The sequence below is a fragment of the Chelonia mydas genome, chromosome 25, assembly GCF_015237465.2.
Source record: "Chelonia mydas isolate rCheMyd1 chromosome 25, rCheMyd1.pri.v2, whole genome shotgun sequence".
Taxonomy (NCBI): Eukaryota; Metazoa; Chordata; order Testudines; family Cheloniidae; genus Chelonia; species Chelonia mydas.
Window position 1 is genome coordinate 1038427 of NC_057858.1, and position 18671 is coordinate 1057097.

General features: G+C 44.4%; 1 protein-coding gene across 15 annotated transcripts in view; it reads left to right on the forward strand.

The window, feature by feature from the left end:
* RANBP3 (RAN binding protein 3) overlaps positions 1-7709 on the forward strand; it is a 177015-nt gene extending 169306 nt beyond the window's left edge. For all 15 annotated transcript variants that reach the window (XM_027822109.3, XM_043535664.1, XM_043535662.1 and 12 more), the window contains 2 exons: positions 170-353; positions 4542-7709. In XM_027822109.3, the coding sequence (XP_027677910.1) occupies positions 170-353; positions 4542-4585 (228 nt within the window). In that variant the 3' untranslated portion in view covers positions 4586-7709. The remainder of the gene's footprint in view (positions 1-169; positions 354-4541) is intronic.
* The last annotated feature ends 10962 nt before the right edge of the window (positions 7710-18671 follow it).

An 18671-nucleotide genomic window follows, 5' to 3' on the forward strand; every position in this document is an offset into this window, starting at 1 on the left:
TGAAAACACCCGTCTGGATACCAGACCTACTGACTCTGAAATCAACAGTGTGAAATTTAAAAGCAGTGAAGTTTGGTAGGAATGTTTTGCTCTGTATAAGAGGTTGCATAGAATAAACCATTTGTAAACTTTTAAAATCTTATTTGTTTGATATTTTAAAAATCCATAGGCAAGCTCTAAAGATACAGGACAGCTGTATGCTGCATTACACCATCGGATCTTGGCTCTACGGTGTAGAGTGGAACAAGAGCAAGAAGCGAAGATCACAGCACCTGAGCCAGAGGTAACGCAATCAAATGAAGAAGATAGTGATGACGATGATGTCATTGCTCCTTCAGGATCTGCTGGAAGTGGTAAGCAAGCAAATGTGCTAAACTTCCTAGTTTCATGTACTGTTCTCTCTTTGTACTTAAACAAACCAAACTGCTTGACTCTTACATTAATGCCTAACTCTCTTAATTACATTCATGAGTGTTTGTAGTATAGGGTCCATGACATGGACTAAGATATGGTCACAGCCAACTCTTCCAGTCACCTAGTAGAAATCCCCTCACATTTGTCACATCCCTCTAAATGGATATTAAAAAGTTCCCTGCATGGCTTGGCACAGAGGGTCCCCGGTGGGGCTGTGGCCTAATTATAAGATATTAATTAGTTCAGCATTGCCCACTCTCATTAGTTTCATTGTTTTTTGGGGGGGTTAAAAGTTGTCATGAGTTTCTGGTTTCTGCCTTCAACCTAGTGAAATGTTGTCCTTACCCAAAAAAGTCGAGAGAAGAGCAATTAAAATGATTACAGGTCTACAAAACATGACCAGTGAGGGAAGACTGAAAAAATTGGATTTGTTTAGTCTGCAGAAGAGATGACTGAGAGGGAACATAACACTTTTCAAGTACATAAAAGGTTGTTACAAAGAGGAGGGAGAAAAATTATCCTCGTTAACCTCTGAGGATAGGACAAGAAGCAATGGGCTTAAATTGCAGCAAGGGAGGTTTAGGTTGGACATTAGGAAAAGCTTCCTAACTCTCAGGATGGTGAAGCACTGGAATAAATTGCCTAGCGCAGTTGTGGAATCTCCATCCTTGGAGGTTTTTAAGAGCAGATTAGACGAACACTTGTCAGGGACGGTCTAGGTAATACTTAACCCTGCCGGGACTGGACAAGATCAGTGGTTTTCAAACTTTTTTTCTGGTGACACAGTTGAAGAAAATTTGTGATGCCTGTGACCCAATGCACCTGGGGCAGAGGGGTTTGGGGTGTGGGAGGGGCTCAGGCCTGGGGCAGAGGGTTGTGGTGCGGGGGTGAGGGCTGCGGGGTGGGGCCAGGGATGAGGGGTTTGGGCTGCAGGTGGGGGCTCCAGGTGGGGGGGGGGTCAGGGCTGGAGCAGGGGGTTGGGCTGCAGGAGGGGGTCAGGGCTCTCAGCTGGGGGGTGCAGGCTCTAGGGTAGGGCTGGGGATGAGGGATTTGGGGTGCAGGAGGGGGCTCTGGGTTTTGGGGGGGGTCAGGGCTGGGGAAGGGGATTGGAACCAGCCAATGGGAGCGTGGACCTGGTGCTCAGGGTGGGGGCAGTGCGCGGAGCCCCACCTAGAAGCCGGACCTGCTGCTGGCCGCTTCCAGGCTCAGCACAGTGTCAGAACACGTAGAGACTAGCCTGCCTTAGCCAGGCAGCATCACTGACGGGACTTTTAACGGCCCAGTTGGTGGTGCTGACCAGAGCCACCATGACCCTGTGCCTTACGTTCTGCGACCCAGTACTGGGTCGCAACCCGCAGTTTGAAAACCACTGGACTAGATGACCTCTTGAGGTCCCTTCCAGTCCTATGATTCTATGAAAATGATGACCACCTCCCATTGTTCCCAGTGGGCTGAATCCAGGCTGACCTTAGGGAAAATGGTGGCCCTTTAGTCACCATGTGAGGGCCAGTCAAGAAACAGGAGAACACAGAGAAGTGGGTAATGTGACGGTGGGGGCAGCTGGGAGTGTGGCTGTACTGGGAAATAGGCAGGAGTCAGAGGAGATGGAGGTGCGGAAACAGGAGGGAGACTAAAGGGTGGGGAGCAAAGGGAGAAGGGGCCATTTTAGGACTCCTGGATGGGAGCCAGCTATGTTCTGTCTTCCTATAGCTGGAAACCTCCCCTCCTTTTGCTGCTGCCAGTCCTACAGCCGGTCTCATGGTAGAAAATAGCAAGGATGATTTGCAGCAGTGGCTGGGTTTGGAGCACCAGCTCTGTGCTGGCAGAATGCAAGGCTTAACATTTTAGATGTCTATACACAAATGCAATGAGTATGGGGAACAAAAAGGAAATTGGCAGTCATTAGAACATAAGCTAAATTATGAATTAATTGGCATCACAGAGATTTGGTGGGATAAATCTCATGACTGACATATTGTATACAGGGGAATAAGCTTACGGGGAAGCGGTAGTTGTGGTATATCTTGACTTTAGTAAGGCTTTTGATACTGTCTTGTATGATCTTCTCATAAACAAACTAGGGAAATGCAACCTAGATGGAGCTACTATAAGATGGGTGCATAACTGGTTGGAAAATCGTTCCCAGAGAGTAGTTATCAGTGGTTCAGAGTCATGGTGCAAGGGCATAACGAGTGGGGTCCCGCAGGGATCGGTTCTGGGGCTGGTTCTGTTCAATATCTTCATCAATGATGTAGATAATGGCATAGAGAGTACACTTACAAAGTTTGTGGACGATACCAAGCTGGGAGGGGTTGCAAGTGCTTTGGAAGATAGGATTAAAATTCAAAATGGTCTGGACAAACTGAAGAAATGGTCTAAAGTAAATAGGATTAAATTCAATAAAGACAAATGCAAAGTACTCCACTTAGGAAGCAACAATCAGTTGCACACAAAATGGGAAATGACTGCATAGGAAGGAGTACTGCGGAAAGGGATCTGGGGGTCATAGTGGATCACAAAGTAAATATGAGTCAACTGTGTAACGCTGTTGCAAAAAAAGGAAACATCATTCTGGGATGTATTAGCTGGGATGTATTAGCAGGAGTGTTGTAAGCAAGACACGAGAAGTAATTCTTCTGCTCTACTCCATGCTGATTAGGCCTCAAGTGGAGGGAATATTGTGTCCAGTTCTGGGTGCCACATTTCAGGAAAGATGTGGACAAATTGGAGAAAGTCCAGAGAAGAGCAACAAAAATGATTTAAAATGACCTCTTGAGGTCCCTCCCAGTTCTATGATTCTTCAGGAAAGCTGGATAAAAAAGGGAGGAGGTGGTAATGGGGGACTTTACTTTTTCAGCAGATGTCTGGGTAGTTAATTCAACAAAATGCAAAATGTCCAAAAGTTCTTAGAATGTATCTGGGACAATGTTTTGTTTCAGAAAGTGGAGGAAGTAACCGGGGGGAAAGCCATTTTAGACTTGATTCTGACCAATAGGGAGGAATTGGTTGTGAATCTGAAGGTGGAAGGCAATTTGGGTGAAAGTGATCACGAAATGATAATTGCATAATTCTAAGAAAAGGAAGGAGTGATAACAGAATAAGGACAATGGACTTAAAAAAAAAGCAGACTTTAACAATCTCAGAGAACTAGTAGGGTGCGGTCCCAAGGGAAGAAAACCTTAGAGATAAAGGCATTCAGGAGAGCTGGCAGTCTCTCAAGGAGACAATATTAAATGCAAAACTTCCAATTATTGTGATGCAAAGGAAATATAGGAAGAGGCCAACATGGCTCTATCAGGAGCTCTTTAATGACCAGAAAATCAAAAGGGAATTCTACAGAAAAGTGGAAATATGGACAAATTGTCAAGAGGAGTAAAAAAAAAAAACAGCACAAGCATGTAGGGACAAAATCAGAAAGGCTAAGGCACACCTAGCATTAGCTGAAACAATCTCAGAACCGTTAGCAGTTATCTTGAAGAATTCATGGAGGACAGGTGAAGTCCCAGAGGAGTGGAGAAGCGTAAACATAGTACCCGTGTTTAAAAAGGGGAACAAAGGGGACCTGGGGAATTATAGATTAGTCAGCCTAACTTTGCTGCCTGGAAAGATACTGTAAGAAATTATGAAACAATCAATGTGTAAGCACCTAGAGGATAATAGAATTATAAGGAATAGCTGGCATGGAGATGTCAAGAATAAATTGTGCCAAACCAACCTAATTTCCTTCTTTGATAGGGTTACTGGCCCAGTGGATGGGGGGGAAGCAGTAAAATCATAGTGGTCGTTGAGAAACACTGGTCTAGTTTATAGGGGGGAGAGAGAGGCATGGAGCACTGGGAATAGCCAGCTAGGATCTTCGTTCCATAGGTTGCATCGTAGAATCATAGAACATCAGGGTTGGAAGGGACCTCAGGAGGTCATCTAGTCCAACCCCCTGCTCAAAGCAGGACCAATCCCCAATTTTTGCCCCAGATCCCTAAATGGCCCCCTCAAGGATTGAACTCACAACCCTGGGTTTAGCAGACCAGTGTTCAAACCACTGAGCTATCCCTCCCCCCCTAAATAGCAAAGTAAGTTTTACAAATAAAATAAATATTTCTTGTAACCATGATCTATTTTTGTTTCAGGTCCTAATGATGAAGGAGATGGGCAGAATATTGGCAGCACATAGCAGCTGTGAGCCCATCTGCCTGCAAGGCTGCTGCAAACACCATCTTGCAGGCACCTCTGTGGATACCCCAGGCCAGCGATTGTTCCAGGCAGTGCTGAAGGCTCCAGGACTTAGGAACTGTGCATCCCTGTTCTGTTTGTTTGGTTTTTTTGGTCTGGATCAGTAGATTCCACAAAAAAAAAAAGCAGACTTGGAAACTGCCTGAATGTGGTTTGGGACATGAAAGCTCATCATATTGATGAGCAGAAAAATAACATTTCCCCTTTTCCTTGTAATTGAAATGGCACATTATGACTTGTCACAGCTTTCATTGGGACCTTTTGACTGTTTCTTCAGTAGCTCATGTTTTGCAGGCCTCTGAGATAGAACTTTCGAGCACGGTTCCAACTTGAATTCTTCTTTCTTAACCCCCGCTTCTCCCTTTTCAGTTCCTGCTGCCTGCAGAGAAGCTGTGCTCTTCTCTGTTCATGCACTCACTGATTACCCTTCTGGCTTCGTTCTCTTTGGATTGCAGAGAGGGCAGCATTTTCTTACCTTAATCCCAATGTGATTTGTGGATACCATTGTCCTTTGTCGGTCGGTCTGTACACAGAGGTTAAAAAAAAGGTGTCTTGACAGGAAAGCCTTGTACTGAGTTAATAAGAGACTTTAAAGTTCACTGGACATTTTGCTAACCCTTTCCTTCTTCCCGCCCACTTCCAATGTTATTATTTGGGGGTTTATATTGTGCTGATACTTTTGTTTTATTTTAGATCTGAATAAGTTGCTCTTGTGTGTTGAGAAAGTGAAACTATTGTTTTGTACTGTTCTTTTCTGTTACTATTTAAGGGAGAGCTAAGCCACTATAAATAATAGGTGTTGCATACAATTTTTCATAGTAAACTTATGTTCTTGTGGCTGTGATTAAAGCTTAGGGTGGCATACAGATCACACACCTTCAGAACAGCTGAAACACAGCTGTCTGCCTTTGGAAGAATGATGTGGGCTCATTTGGTGAGTTGGGCAAGCCATTACAACAGATCTATACACAAAAAAGCTGTTCTCATTAAAGGTGTCTACATTGCAGTTAGACACCTGTACCTGCCCATGCTAGCTGATGGGGGGGGTCCCGGGGCTCAGGCTGGTGGGCTGTGTCATTCCAGTGTAGACGTCTGGAGTCGGGCTGCAGCACGAGCTCTGGGGCTCTCCCAACTCACAGGGTCCCAGGATTCAGGCTCCAGCCCAAGCCTGGAAGTCTACACTGCAGTGACATTACCCCCCAGCCCGAGCCTTGGGAGCCCAAGTCAGCTGGCAGAAGCCAGCCGCAGGGTTTATTTGCATACCCTCAGTGACTTGAGTTTCAGTTCAACAAAGTACTTAACCATTGTCCCTAACTTTAAGCACATGAGTAATCACATTCACAGTAAGGGGATTACTCCTATGCTTAAAATTAGCACACATGCTGGAGCACTTGCTGAACTGGGGGCCTTAATGAGCAAATTACTTTCTAAACCTCCCTTTCCCTTTCTTGTCGCCTTAGGTTTTGCAGTATGAAGAATTATTGCTAGCTTTGATTAACTTGTGCTGAAGAATGATGATTCCTGTTTTGCCAAATAAAGGCAAAAAAGTGTTTTTCTGTGTAATTCTGAAGGGTTCCTTCTGTAACCACAGTTCATTTTGCTTTTGTCATTTTTTAACCTTTCGGCCTCTTGTGTCAAACTCACAATGACTGTGTTTTAGTAACCAATTGATACAATATCTCATTCCTGTCCAGTAAAGATGGAATACATAGCCAGCTAAGAACAGTGTGTAGCCCACTTTCCTATAAATATCCCCATTTTATTTTATTTTCTCTTATAATTGCATACTCTTTGTACAAATTTTTCATTTAGATTGGGGAGAACTAAAATGCATCTTCAAAAAAAAAAAAAAAAAGAAAGAGGAAGAAGAAATATTTAGTGCAGGAAACCTTGAAAATGGAAACCCAAGAGTTCTTGTAACACAAAAGCAGCTGGGGAAACCATTCAGATTGATTAAGCAGCTTTTATATTAATGAAAACCCACACCTTTTATAGTCAGGAGTCCAAAGTGTATTTAGCTTGTTCTCTTTGTATTTTTCCTATTGTCAATAGCTAACTGTTGCCAGGGGTTTTAGTTGCTTGTTTTCCTGACTTAGCCCATTGAAGGAATTCCTGGTGTTACTCTTTCTGGGGGTGGAAAGGGCTCGGGATTAGCTGTGCCACTGCATTTGTGACCTCTCTGGATTGTCTGCTCATGCAGTCTGTGGGTATTGTTCTTTCTCCATAGAGGGAATTGTATCTTTTGTCATGCACAAGCCGATTGACGCTCTCTTTTCGTGCTCCTCACAAGCAGAAATCTGGCAGATTTTTAATCCTCTGCAAGTGTTTATCTGCCCCCACACACTTTGGGAATTCTTTGGTTTGCATTAAGAGATCTGCATTTCTTTTGGACCTTTTTTTACGTGGATATTCAAATGAATTTAAAATACTCTCTTAAAATAAATTTTCAAAGTAAAGCTTCTGATTTCCAACATAAAGATTATTACAGAAGATAAAGAAGTTAATAAGGTGTCTTTGTTGCAGGGCCTAACTGTGGAATACTAGATGTTACTTCCTGCTCCCAAACTCCACTTTTTTTGGAAGTGTGTGTGTGTAGGGGCTCACTTTCGGGCATTTCACAATAGTGTTACATTGACAAATGCATTAACATCCAGAAGAATGGAATAAGCATGCTTGTTTTCATGGGGTGCAGTAGTATTAAACAGTTACCTACAGAGTTTTCTTAAAATCTGGCAGCTGTTTACTGGTAAAACTTGGGTTTCAGCTAGAAGCCTTGCATATATGTTTATAGTATAATAACTATAAAATATTTCATCTTCGTCCAAAATATTATACTCTATAAACCATTCACAGAATTGGCCAAAAGTTAATTTCAAGCCCTGTCCAGAAAGATATAGTTAGGCCAGATCTAAACGTTATTACACTTTCTGCTTTAAGCCTTAGTAAACTAGTGACAAGTAAAACCAGATAATGCCCATGTGTTTTGAAAGATTTATGTAAGATTGTCATATCAATTGTATTTGGGAATTACATTAAAACTTTTAACAAAAACAAAAAACCAATAACCCAAGCCCTGTGTGTATTCTGTCTAGCAATGAGTGTTGGAAAGAAAGAAATGGTTTTATTATTGCAAAAGACTTTTTGTTTCCTATATCTTTGTTGCTATGATCTTTAGCTGTATTATTGTGTGTGTTGGTGATAGTGTTTTATCAGCATTTACTAAGATGAGCTGCTTGGGGCTGTCAAGTAACCTGGCCATAAATTTTCCAAACCACAGTGTGTGTATTTTTCCAGACAAAAAATACATTAAGGTAGAGTTAAGTTTGAGAATACATATCTGTAATATAGGGGAGAGACATGCATCTGACAAAGCGGGTATTCACCCACGAAAGCTTATGCTCCAATACGTCTGTTAGTCTATAAGGTGCCACAGGACTCTTTGCCGCTTTCATAGGGGAGAGTGTTACAGGGATATTGTAATTATGGCCCATCCAAGCCTTGTAAAATCAGGAAATTCAGAGTTAAGGGTACGCTTACAAGCCAAACATGTCATGGTATGGAAATGCATGGTTAGTGCATCTGAACAACCTTAACTCTGCCCTGTAGTGACACCATCCAATAATGATACACTTTTGATTAATACATAGTAGTTTGTGATACCGGAATAGATTAAAATGATTTTTAGACATATGATTTTTCTCCACTTCCTTTTCAGTACCTTAACATGCTTAGATTTCTTTTTTAGTTTAATTTTACTTTCAACTTCAACTCCATCTGACAGTAGTTTAGTCTAGGAATTCTTAGTCTAGGAATTCTAATTTTTAAACTAAAATTTTCACAAATACATAGTAAAGAAGAACCCAAAAGAGAACGTTACTATGTGATATTTCTAGTGATTTGAAAACATGTAATATCAGCCTTAAATAACTTTTTCATTTTAAATTTAGAGGTCTAGATTCACTAGTATGCTGAATAGCACAAAGCAACCAGGATGTACTAGCCAGTTAAGATGGGCTTATAGTCACTTTCCATTCCTCAAAGCAGTATAAAGCAGACAGTGTATACCCTAATTTTCCTCTACCTCTTACCCTCTAGATCTGGTGCAACATATTCTTTGGTTTTTTTGTTTTTTAAGAAGTATTTAGGATTAATGGCCTTTTATACCATTATTTTTTGGTAACTGAAAGCTAATCTGTCATTTTAAGTGTTTGAAGATTATTATTAGTAAATTTGCCCTCTTTCAAAATGACTGTTATTTCCAAAGAAATGAAGCCAAGCTGCTCTCAGGGAAGGTAGTAATCCACTTTGCTGTCAGGAGCAATGAATGGAAGTGGATGAAGGCAATGGACATCTTTGAGGCCACAGGCTACCTTTAGCAATCCCGTTGAGAACAATTAGAGATGGTCATTTTGAAAGAGGGCAGCTCTTCATGAAATCATAGAATATCAGGGTTGGAAGGGACCTCAGGAGGTCATCTAGTCCAACCCCCTGCTCAAAGCAGGACCGATCCCCGACTAAATCATCCCAGCCAGGGCTTTGTCAAGCCTGACCTTAAAAACTTCCAAGGAAGGAGATTCCACCACCTCCCTAGGTAACGCATTCCAGTGTTTCACCACCCTCCTAGTGAAAAAGTTTTCCCTAATATCCAACCTAAACCTCCCCCACTGCAACTTGAGACCATTACTCCTTGTTCTGTCATCTGCTATCACTGAGAACAGTCTAGATCCATCCTCTTTGGAACCCCCTTTCAGGTACTTGAAAGCAGCTATCAAATCCCCACTCATTCTTCTCTTCTGAAGACTAAACAAGCCCAGTTCCCTCAGCCTCTCCTCATAAGTCATGTGTTCCAGTCCCCTAATCATTTGTTGCCCTCCGCTGGACTCTTTCCAATTTTTCCACATCCTTCTTGTAGTGTGGGGCACAAAACTGGACACAGTACTCCAGATGAGGCCTCACCAATGTCGAATAGAGGGGAACGATCACGTCCCTCGATCTGCTGGCAATGCCCCTACTTGTACATCCCAAAATGCCATTGGCCTTCTTGGCAACAAGGGCACACTGTTGACTCATATCCAGCTTCTCGTCCACTGTAACCCCTAGGTCCTTTTCTGCAGAACTGCTGCCTAGCCATTCGGTCCCTAGTCTGTAGCGGTGCATGGGCTTCTTCCGTCCTAAGTGCAGGACTCTGCACTTGTCCTTGTTGAACCTCATCAGATTTCTTTTGGCCCAATCCTCCAATTTGTCTAGGTCCCTCTCTATCCTATCCCTACCCTCCAGTGTATCTACCTCTTCTCCCAGTTTAGTGTCATCTGGAAACTTGCTGAGGGTGCAATGCACACCATCCTCCAGATCATTAATGAAGATATTGAACAAAACCGGCCCCAGGACCGACCCCTGGGGCACTCCACTTGATACCGGCTGCCAACTAGACATGGAGCCATTGATCACTACCCTTTGAGCCCGACGATCTAGCCAGCTTTCTATCCACCTTATCGTCCATTCATCCAGCCCATACTTCTTTAACTTGCTGGCAAGAATACTGTGGGAGACCGTGTCAAAAGCTTTGCTAAAGTCAAGGAGCAACACGTTCACTTCTTTTCCTTCATCCACAGAGCCAGTTATCTCATCATAGAAGGCAATTAGATTAGTCAGGCATGACTTGCCCTTGGTGAATCCATGCTGACTGTTCCTGATCACTTTCCTCTCCTCTAAGTGCTTCAGAATTGATTCCTTGAGGACCTGCTCCATGATTTTTCCAGGGACTGAGGTGAGGCTGACTGGCCTGTAGTTCCCAGGATCCTCCTCCTTCCCTTTTTTAAAGATGGGCACTACATTAGCCTTTTTCCAGTCATCTGGGACCTCCCCCGATCGCCATGAGTTTTCAAAGATACTGGCCAATGGCTCTGCAATCACAGCCGCCAATTCCTTTAGCACTCTCAGATGCAGCGCATCCGGCCCCATGGACTTGTGCTCGTCCAGCTTTTCTAAATAGTCCCGAACCACTTCTTTCTCCACAGAGGGCTGGTCACCGTCTCCCCATACTGTGCTGCCCAGTGCAGTAGTCTGGGAGCTGACCTTGTTCGTGAAGACAGAGGCAAAAAAAGCATTGAGTACATTAGCTTTTTCCACATCCTCTGTCACTAGGTTGCCTCCCTCATTCAGTAAGGGGCCCACACTTTCCTTGGCTTTCTTCTTGTTGCTAACATACCTGAAGAAACCCTTCTTGTTACTCTTAACATCTCTTGCTAGCTGCTACTCCAGGTGTGATTTGGCCTTCCTGATTTCACTCCTGCAAGCCCGAGCAATATTTTTATACTCATCCCTGGTCATTTGACCAATCTTCCACTTCTTGTAAGCTTCTTTTTTGTGTTTAAGATCAGCAAGGATTTCACTGTTAAGCCAAGCTGGTCGCCTGCCATATTTACTATTCTTTCTACACATCGGGATGGTTTGTCTCTGTAACCTCAATAAGGCTTCTTTAAAATACAGCCAGCTCTCCTGGACTCGTTTCCCCCTCATGTTATTCTCCCAGGGGATCCTGCCCATCAGCTCCCTGAGGGAGTCACAGTCTGCTTTTCTGAAGTCCAGGGTCTGTATTCTGCTGCTCTCCTTTCTTCCCTGTGTCAGGATCCTGAACTCGACCATCTCATGGTCACTGCCTCCCAGGTTCCCATCCACTTTTGCTTCCCCTACTAATTCTTCCCGGTTTGTGAGCAGCAGGTCAAGAAGAGCTCTGCCCCTAGTTGGTTCCTCCAGCACTTGCACCAGGAAATTGTCCCCTACATTTTCCAAAAACTTCCTGGATTGCCTGTGCACCGCTGTATTGCTCTCCCAGCAGATATCAGGGTGATTGAAGTCTCCCATGAGAACTAGGGCCTGCGATCTAGTAACTTCTATGAGTTGCCAGAAGAAAGCCTCGTCCACCTCATCCCCCTGGTCTGGTGGTCTGTAGTAGACTCCCACCAGACATCACCCTTGTTGCTCACACTTCTAAACTTAATGCAGAGACTCTCAGGTTTTTCTGCAGTTTCATACTTGAGCTCTGAGCAGTCATACTGCTCTCTTACATACAGAGCAACTCCCCATCTTTTCTGCCCTTCCTGTCCTTCCTGAACAGTTTATACCCATCCATGACAGTGCTCCAGTCATGTGAGTTATCCCACCAAGTCTCTGTTATTCCAATCACATCATAATTCCTTGACTGTGCCAGGACTTCCACTTCTCCCTGCTTGTTTCCCAGGCTTTGTGCATTTGTATATAGGCATTTGAGGTAACTTGCTGATTGCCCCTCTTTCTCAGTATGAGGCAGGAGCCCTCCCCTCTCGCGCGCTCCTGCTCGTGCCTCCTCCCTGTATCCCACTTCCCCATTTACCTCAGGGCTTTGGTCTTCTTCCCCCGGTGAACCTAGTTTAAAGCCCTCCTCACTAGGTTAGTCAGCCTGCTTGCGAAGATGCTCTTCCCTCTCCTAGTTAGGTGGAGCCCATCTCTGCCTAGCACTCCTTCTTGGAACACCATCCCATGGTCAAAGAATCCAAAGCCTTCTCTCCAACACCACCTGCGTAGGCATTCGTTGCCTTCCACGATTCGACGGTCTCTGCCCAGGCCTTTTCCTTCCAGGGGGAGGATGGACGAGAACACCACTTGCACCTCAAACTCCTTTATCCTTCTTCCCAGAGCCACGTAGTCCGCAGTGATCCGCTCAAGGTCATTCTTGGCAGTATCACTGGAGCCCACGTGAAGAAGCAGGAAGGGGTAGTGCTCTGAGGGCTTGATGAGTCTTGGCAGTCTCTCCATCACATTGTGAATCTTAGCTCCTGGCAAGCAGCAGACTTCTCGGTTTTCCCGGTCGGGGCGGCAGATAGATGACTCAGTCCCCCTGAGGAGAGAGTCCCCGACCACCACCACCCGCCTCCTTCTCTTGGGAGTGGTGGTCGTGGAACCCCCAACCCTAGGACAGTGCATCCCATGCCTTCCAATTGGCGGAGTCTCCTTCTGCTCCCTTCCCTCAGACGTATCATCTGGTCCACTCTCCGGATTAGTACCTGTGGAGAGAACATGAAAACGGTTACTTACCTGTATCTGCCCTGCTGGTACATGGACGTTCCCCTTTTTTCTTCTGGAAGTCACATGATCCCAAATTTCTTCACCATCCTTCTGTCCCCGATGTGCAGCCTGCTCTGAATCTTCAGAACCTTTTGCCCGTAGAAGCCTATCCTGACATCCGTCCAGGAAATCTTCAGTTTCTCTTATGCAGCGCAGCGTCGATACCTGTTGCTCCAGACCTTGAACCTTCTCTTCCATTATGGAGACCAGCTTGCACTTTGTACAAAGTCGCATCTGTCCTGTGGAAGAAAGACAAACATAGCATGAATGAAATGAAATGAAAATGAATCTTTCAGTTAAGAAGAATAATGGCAAAAAAATGGCTTTTAATCATTAATAATAAAAACTAAATGTAGCCTGTGCATAAGACTTCAGTGACATTTAACTTTTTAATGGATGTTGGAAGCGTCAGAGTTTTTCTATTCTTAAATCATTGGGGACAAAATAGGACTGACACAGAGCTAAACTCCGTAATGGACACATTTTAAAATGAGCTTTAACTCCTAAACTAACCTATAGATTTACTTTTACATTTTCAAAAAAATTTCATTGTGTGCTCAGAAGAAGTGCTGTAAAGTTGGAGAGGATACAGCTATTTTTACATAAGAGACTGAATCCCTCCTTTGAGTGCAAAACTCAACTCAGTCTGAACCAAAGAACTGCAACTGTCTAATAAGGTACATACGCTATTTTGATCCAAATTTTGATCATATTTGTGCTTTAATTATAAACCTGCTAAACACTGGCCCCTCAAACCCTATATTCAGATTGGTTGGCTAGCTGTGCTCCTCTGATAGACAACCAGTATTAACAAAACTTCCTTCTTTTGGAGGGAGGGTCCTCTCATTACTATCAACGTGGCTGAACAGCAAAAATGTAAGATCTATTTTCAGCATGATGAAATAAACTAGAGGACACTTGACTGGGTTCAAAAAAGAATTAGATAAGTTCATGGAGAAGAGGTCCATCAATGCCTATTGGCCAGAATGGGTAGGGATGGTGTGTCTAGCCTCTGTTTGCCAGAAGCTGGATATGGGCAACGGGTTGGATCACTTACCTACTCTGTTCATTCCCTCTGGGGCACCTGGCACTGACCACTGTCAGAAGACAGGATACTGGGCTAGATGGACCTTTGGTCTGACCTAGTATGGCCATTCTTATGAGTGTTCCAGAAAGTCCTTGGTAAAGCATGGTCCTAATAGCCTTTTATCATTTAAGAAAATGGAGCAGGTCCTCGAGGAATCAATTTTGAAGCACTTCGAGGAGAGGAAAGTGATCAGGAACAGTCAGCATGGATTCACCAAGGGCAAGTCATGCCTGACTAATCTAATTGCCTTCTATGATGAGATAACTGGCTCTGTGGATGAGGGGAAAACAGTAGGCATGTTATTCCTTGACTTTAGCAAAGCTTTTGATATGGTTTCCCACAGTATTCTTGCCAGCTGGATGAATGAACTATAAGATGGGTAGAAAGCTGGCTAGCTCATCGGGCTCAATGGGTAGTGATCAATGGCTCTATGTCTAGTTGTCAGCCAGTATCAAGCGGAGTGCCCCAGGAATCGGTCCTGGGGCCGGTTTTGTTCAATATCTTCATAAATGATCTGGAGGATGGCGTGGATTGCACCTTCAGCAAGTTTGCTGATGACACTAAACTGGGAGAAGAGGTAGATACGCTGGAGGGTAGGGATAGGATACAAAGGGACCTAGACAAATTGGAGGATTGGGCCAAAAGGAATCTGATGAGGTTCAACAAGGACAAGTGCAGAGTGCTACCCTTAGCAAGGAAGAATCCCATGCACTGCTACAGGCTGGGGACCAAGGAGCTAGGCAGAAGTTCTGAAAAGGACCTAGGGGTTACAGTGGATGAGAAGCTGGATATGAGTCAACAGCGTGCCCTTGTTGCCAAGAAGGCTAATGGCATTTTGGGCTCTATAAGTAGGCGCATTGCCAGTAGATCGAGGGATGTGATCGTTCCCCTCTATTTGACATTGAGTACATGGAGTACTGTGTCCAGTTTTGGGCCCCACACTACAAGAAGGATGTGGAAAAATTGGAAAGAGTCCAGGGGAGGGCAACAAAAATGATTAGGGGCCTGGAACACATGATTTATGAGGAGAGGCTGAGGGGACTGGGATTATTTAGTCTGCAGAAGAGAAGAATGAGGGGGGATTTGATAGCTGCTTCCAAAGAGGATGGATCTAGACTGTTCTTAGTGGTAGCGGATGACAGAACAAGGAGTAATGGTCTTGAGTTACAGTGGGGGAGGTTTAGGTTGGATATTAGGAAAAACTTTTTCACTAGGAGGGTGGTGAAACACTGGAATGTGTTACCTAGGGAGGTGGTGGAATCTCCTTCCTTAGAAGTTTTTAAGGTCAGGCTTGACAAAGCCCTGGCTGGGATGATTTAGTCGGGGATCGGTCCTGCTTTGAGCAGGGGGTTGGACTAGATGACGACCTGAGGTCCCTTCCAACCCTGATATTCTATGATTTTAAGTGTCACGGAATCTTTCTGGGGCTTGTTTCCCCATCTGTACAACCCCTAGCAAGTTGGTGTGAGACTAATATTTGTTAAAAACCTACATAACCCTTAGGGGCTCTATATAATCCCACTACAGAAGAGGGGGAGAAATGGAAGTGAGGTGAACTCCACACTTCTCTCTCATTTTAGAATTGTTAGCATGAGCAGCCTTCAGGATCTGTGGGTTAGTGGCCAACTAATTGCATGAGTCTCAGCAAAATATTCCCCTTTTGAGGACACTGGAGGGTCAGTGCTGCTCACTCAAGTGAGAGGAGAAGATGAGGTTGCCCTGAAATGGGACAAATTCCCAGTAGTTGTACAGGCCCTCAGCCTCATTCTCTGAGCATGACTTTCTTACTGAGGCTGCTAGAAAACTATAGCAAAATTCTTTTTGCAAAGGTGGGGTGGGAACCCAGCTTAGCTAGAAAACTTCCACCTGGCTCTGCTTCTAGCAAACCAGCCAGTCAGTCGTCGCATTAGTAGCACCCCTATCTATCAAACAATGCTGGAACAACACCCACCTTTCTCCTTGTTGATAAACTGTATAGTCAATTGCTTGAGCACACTTCGGTTCCTTATTTAGTTATGAAATATACTCGAGACCAAATAACCTCCGTCCGTCAGGGTTATTAATATGGTGCAGGAATAAGGTTCTATATGATACCAGCCTCCGAGGAGCGAGCAGTCCTGCGCAGCCGTGTTACATTCACATTATGTAAGGTGTGCTCCCCAAAGTTACACCTCCAGATCCCTCCTTTTATACCCTACTTGTTTTACCAGAAGAAGGTGCAGCATACGTCATTTGGAACTGAATTTAATTAATCAACTTTCTGTCTTTGTTTCTGGTACCAAGGTCTACGCCTTTATCATTTTTTCTGAACATCTGTGTTCCAGGTACTAAGAGGCATAAAGGCACCTCCTAGGTTTGTGTGGGCAGCTCCTTTCCTGTTGTCATGAGGAAATACTATATGTCCTGATACTGTCAGTTTTCCTATTTACACAAGCCAAGACTTATGCCAAGTATTCCCTAACATCTTACGTTAGATGGAATAAGTGCACAGCATTATAATAAAGGTACAGGCCAATTTGGGCTCTAGAACTACTGTTCTAAAACTTCAATGTCTGGAGTACATATATTCAGGTAGTATTACCAACGCAATATATATGCTAGCCGGTGTGTATTAGTAAATGCTCCTGCAGGGCTGGTGGTTACAAGAGATGTCTGTGTATATATCTATATCGATATAGATATAGATATAAAGTTAGTTAATAGGTAAGGTGACAGTGGATGATGCTCAAGAACACACCAAATAGTTCCTGGGTTTTGTAGGTCCAATAAAGCTTATTGTGCAGGCCAAATGGCTTCCTGGGTGCTGCTCTTTGCATCAGATCTTAACAGCAAAGAGGTCAGTCTGTGCATGTGATTTCCCTGCATTGGGCTTCTGTATCATCTGATGAAAAGGGGAGAAAATTGCTCCTGCTTGCGTCAGTGTTCCTATAGGAGGCTCAGTCTCCATCCGCAGCGCTCACCTTAGAGAATAGGCTAAACAAAATAAGCTTTGTCTTAAGTTTTTAATGTGATATTATGTGTATTACGGTAACATCTCCAGGGCATAGCTGAGGTCAGAGCCCCACTGCACTGGGCACTGCACATCCACGCGGTAACAGCCAGTCCCTGCCCTAGTGTGCAGTCTAAATAGACAAGACAGGCAAAGGGTGGGGAAAGGGAAGGATTGTGCCAGGATCAGCATTTCAGGCTGTGCTGGTACCCTATGCAGCGGACCCCAGCTCTACCCCGGGCAGGGCAGGGAGCTCTGCAAAGGAAGTGCACTCACCTTCTAACTAAACCTAGTATGTGCTTGTGGGACTCTGCTGTAGAGCTGGAAGAAATTTTATTTGGCATATATAATTTTTGCCAGAAAATGAATTTTTGGAGACTCTGAAACTGAATTTGGTTCAAATTCTATTAATAGTTTTGTCCCCCCAAAAACCCTGAAAAATTGGCCAAATTTGAAAACAAAACCAAAAAGATTGAAAATACCCCAAATCAGGCAAATTGAAATGAAAAACTCAACCGGGGGGGTGGGGGGAAGAATTGTGACCAGATATTTTTTTCTTCAATTTCAGTTACAAAAATTTGAAAAATTAGTTGTGGTTCAAATGGACCTGGATTTTTTTCTCCAGTTCAGCCCCCAAACTGAAAGATCCGTTCTTTGCCTAGCTGGAACTGGAGGCCACATCTGGAGTATTGCGTCCAGTTTTGGGCCCCTTACGACAGAAAGGATGTGGACAAAGCATATGAGAGTCCAGCGGAGGGCAGTGAAAATGATTAGGGGGCTAGGGCACACGACTTACGAGGAGAGGCTGAGGGAACTGGGCTTGTTTAGTCTGCAGAAGAGAAGAGTGAGGGGGGATTTGATAGCAGCCTTCAACTACCTGAAGGGGAGTTCCAAAGGGGATGGAGCTCAGCTGTTCTCGGTGGCAGATGACAGAACAAGGAGTAATGGTCTCAAGTTGAAGTGGGGGAGGTCGAGGTTGGATATTAGGAAAAACTATTTCACTAGGAGGGTGGTGAAGCACTGGAATGGGTTACCTAGGGAGGTGGTGGAATCTCCATCGTTAGAGGTTTTTAAGGCCTGTCTTGACAAAGCCCTGCCTGGGATGATTTAGTTCGTGTTGGTCTTGCTTTAATCATAGAATCAGAGAATATCAGGGTTGGAAGGGACCTCAGGAGGTCATCTAGTCCAAAGCCTTGCTCAAAGCAGGACCGATCCCCAACTAAATCATCCCAGCCACGGCTTTGTCAAGCCTGACCTTAAAAACTTCTAGGGAAGGAGATTCCACCACCTCCCTAGGTAACGCATTCCAGTGTTTCACCACCCTCCTAGTGAAAAAGTTTTCCCTAATATCCAACCTAAACCTCCCCCACTGCAACTTGAGACCATTACTCCTTGTTCTGTCATCTCTACCACTGAGAACAGTCTAGAGCCATCCTCTTTGGAACCCCCTTTCAGGTAGTTGAAAGCAGCTGTCAAATCCCCCCTCATTCTTCTCTTCTGCAGACTCAGTAATCCCAGTCTCCTCAGCCTCTCCTCATAAGTCATGTGTTCCAGTCCCCTAATCATTTTTGTTGCCCTCCGCTGGACTCTTTCCAATTTTTCCACATCCTTCTTGTAGTGTGGGGCACAAAACTGGACATAGTACTCCAGATGAGGCCTCACCAATGTCGAATAGAGGGGAACAATCACGTCCCTCGATCTGCTGGCAATGCCCCTACTTGTACATCCCAAAATGCCATTGGCCTTCTTGGCAACAAGGGCACACTGTTGACTCATTTCCAGCTTCTCGTCCACTGTAACCCCTAGGTCCTTTTCTGCAGAACTGCTACCGAGCCATTCAGTCCCTAG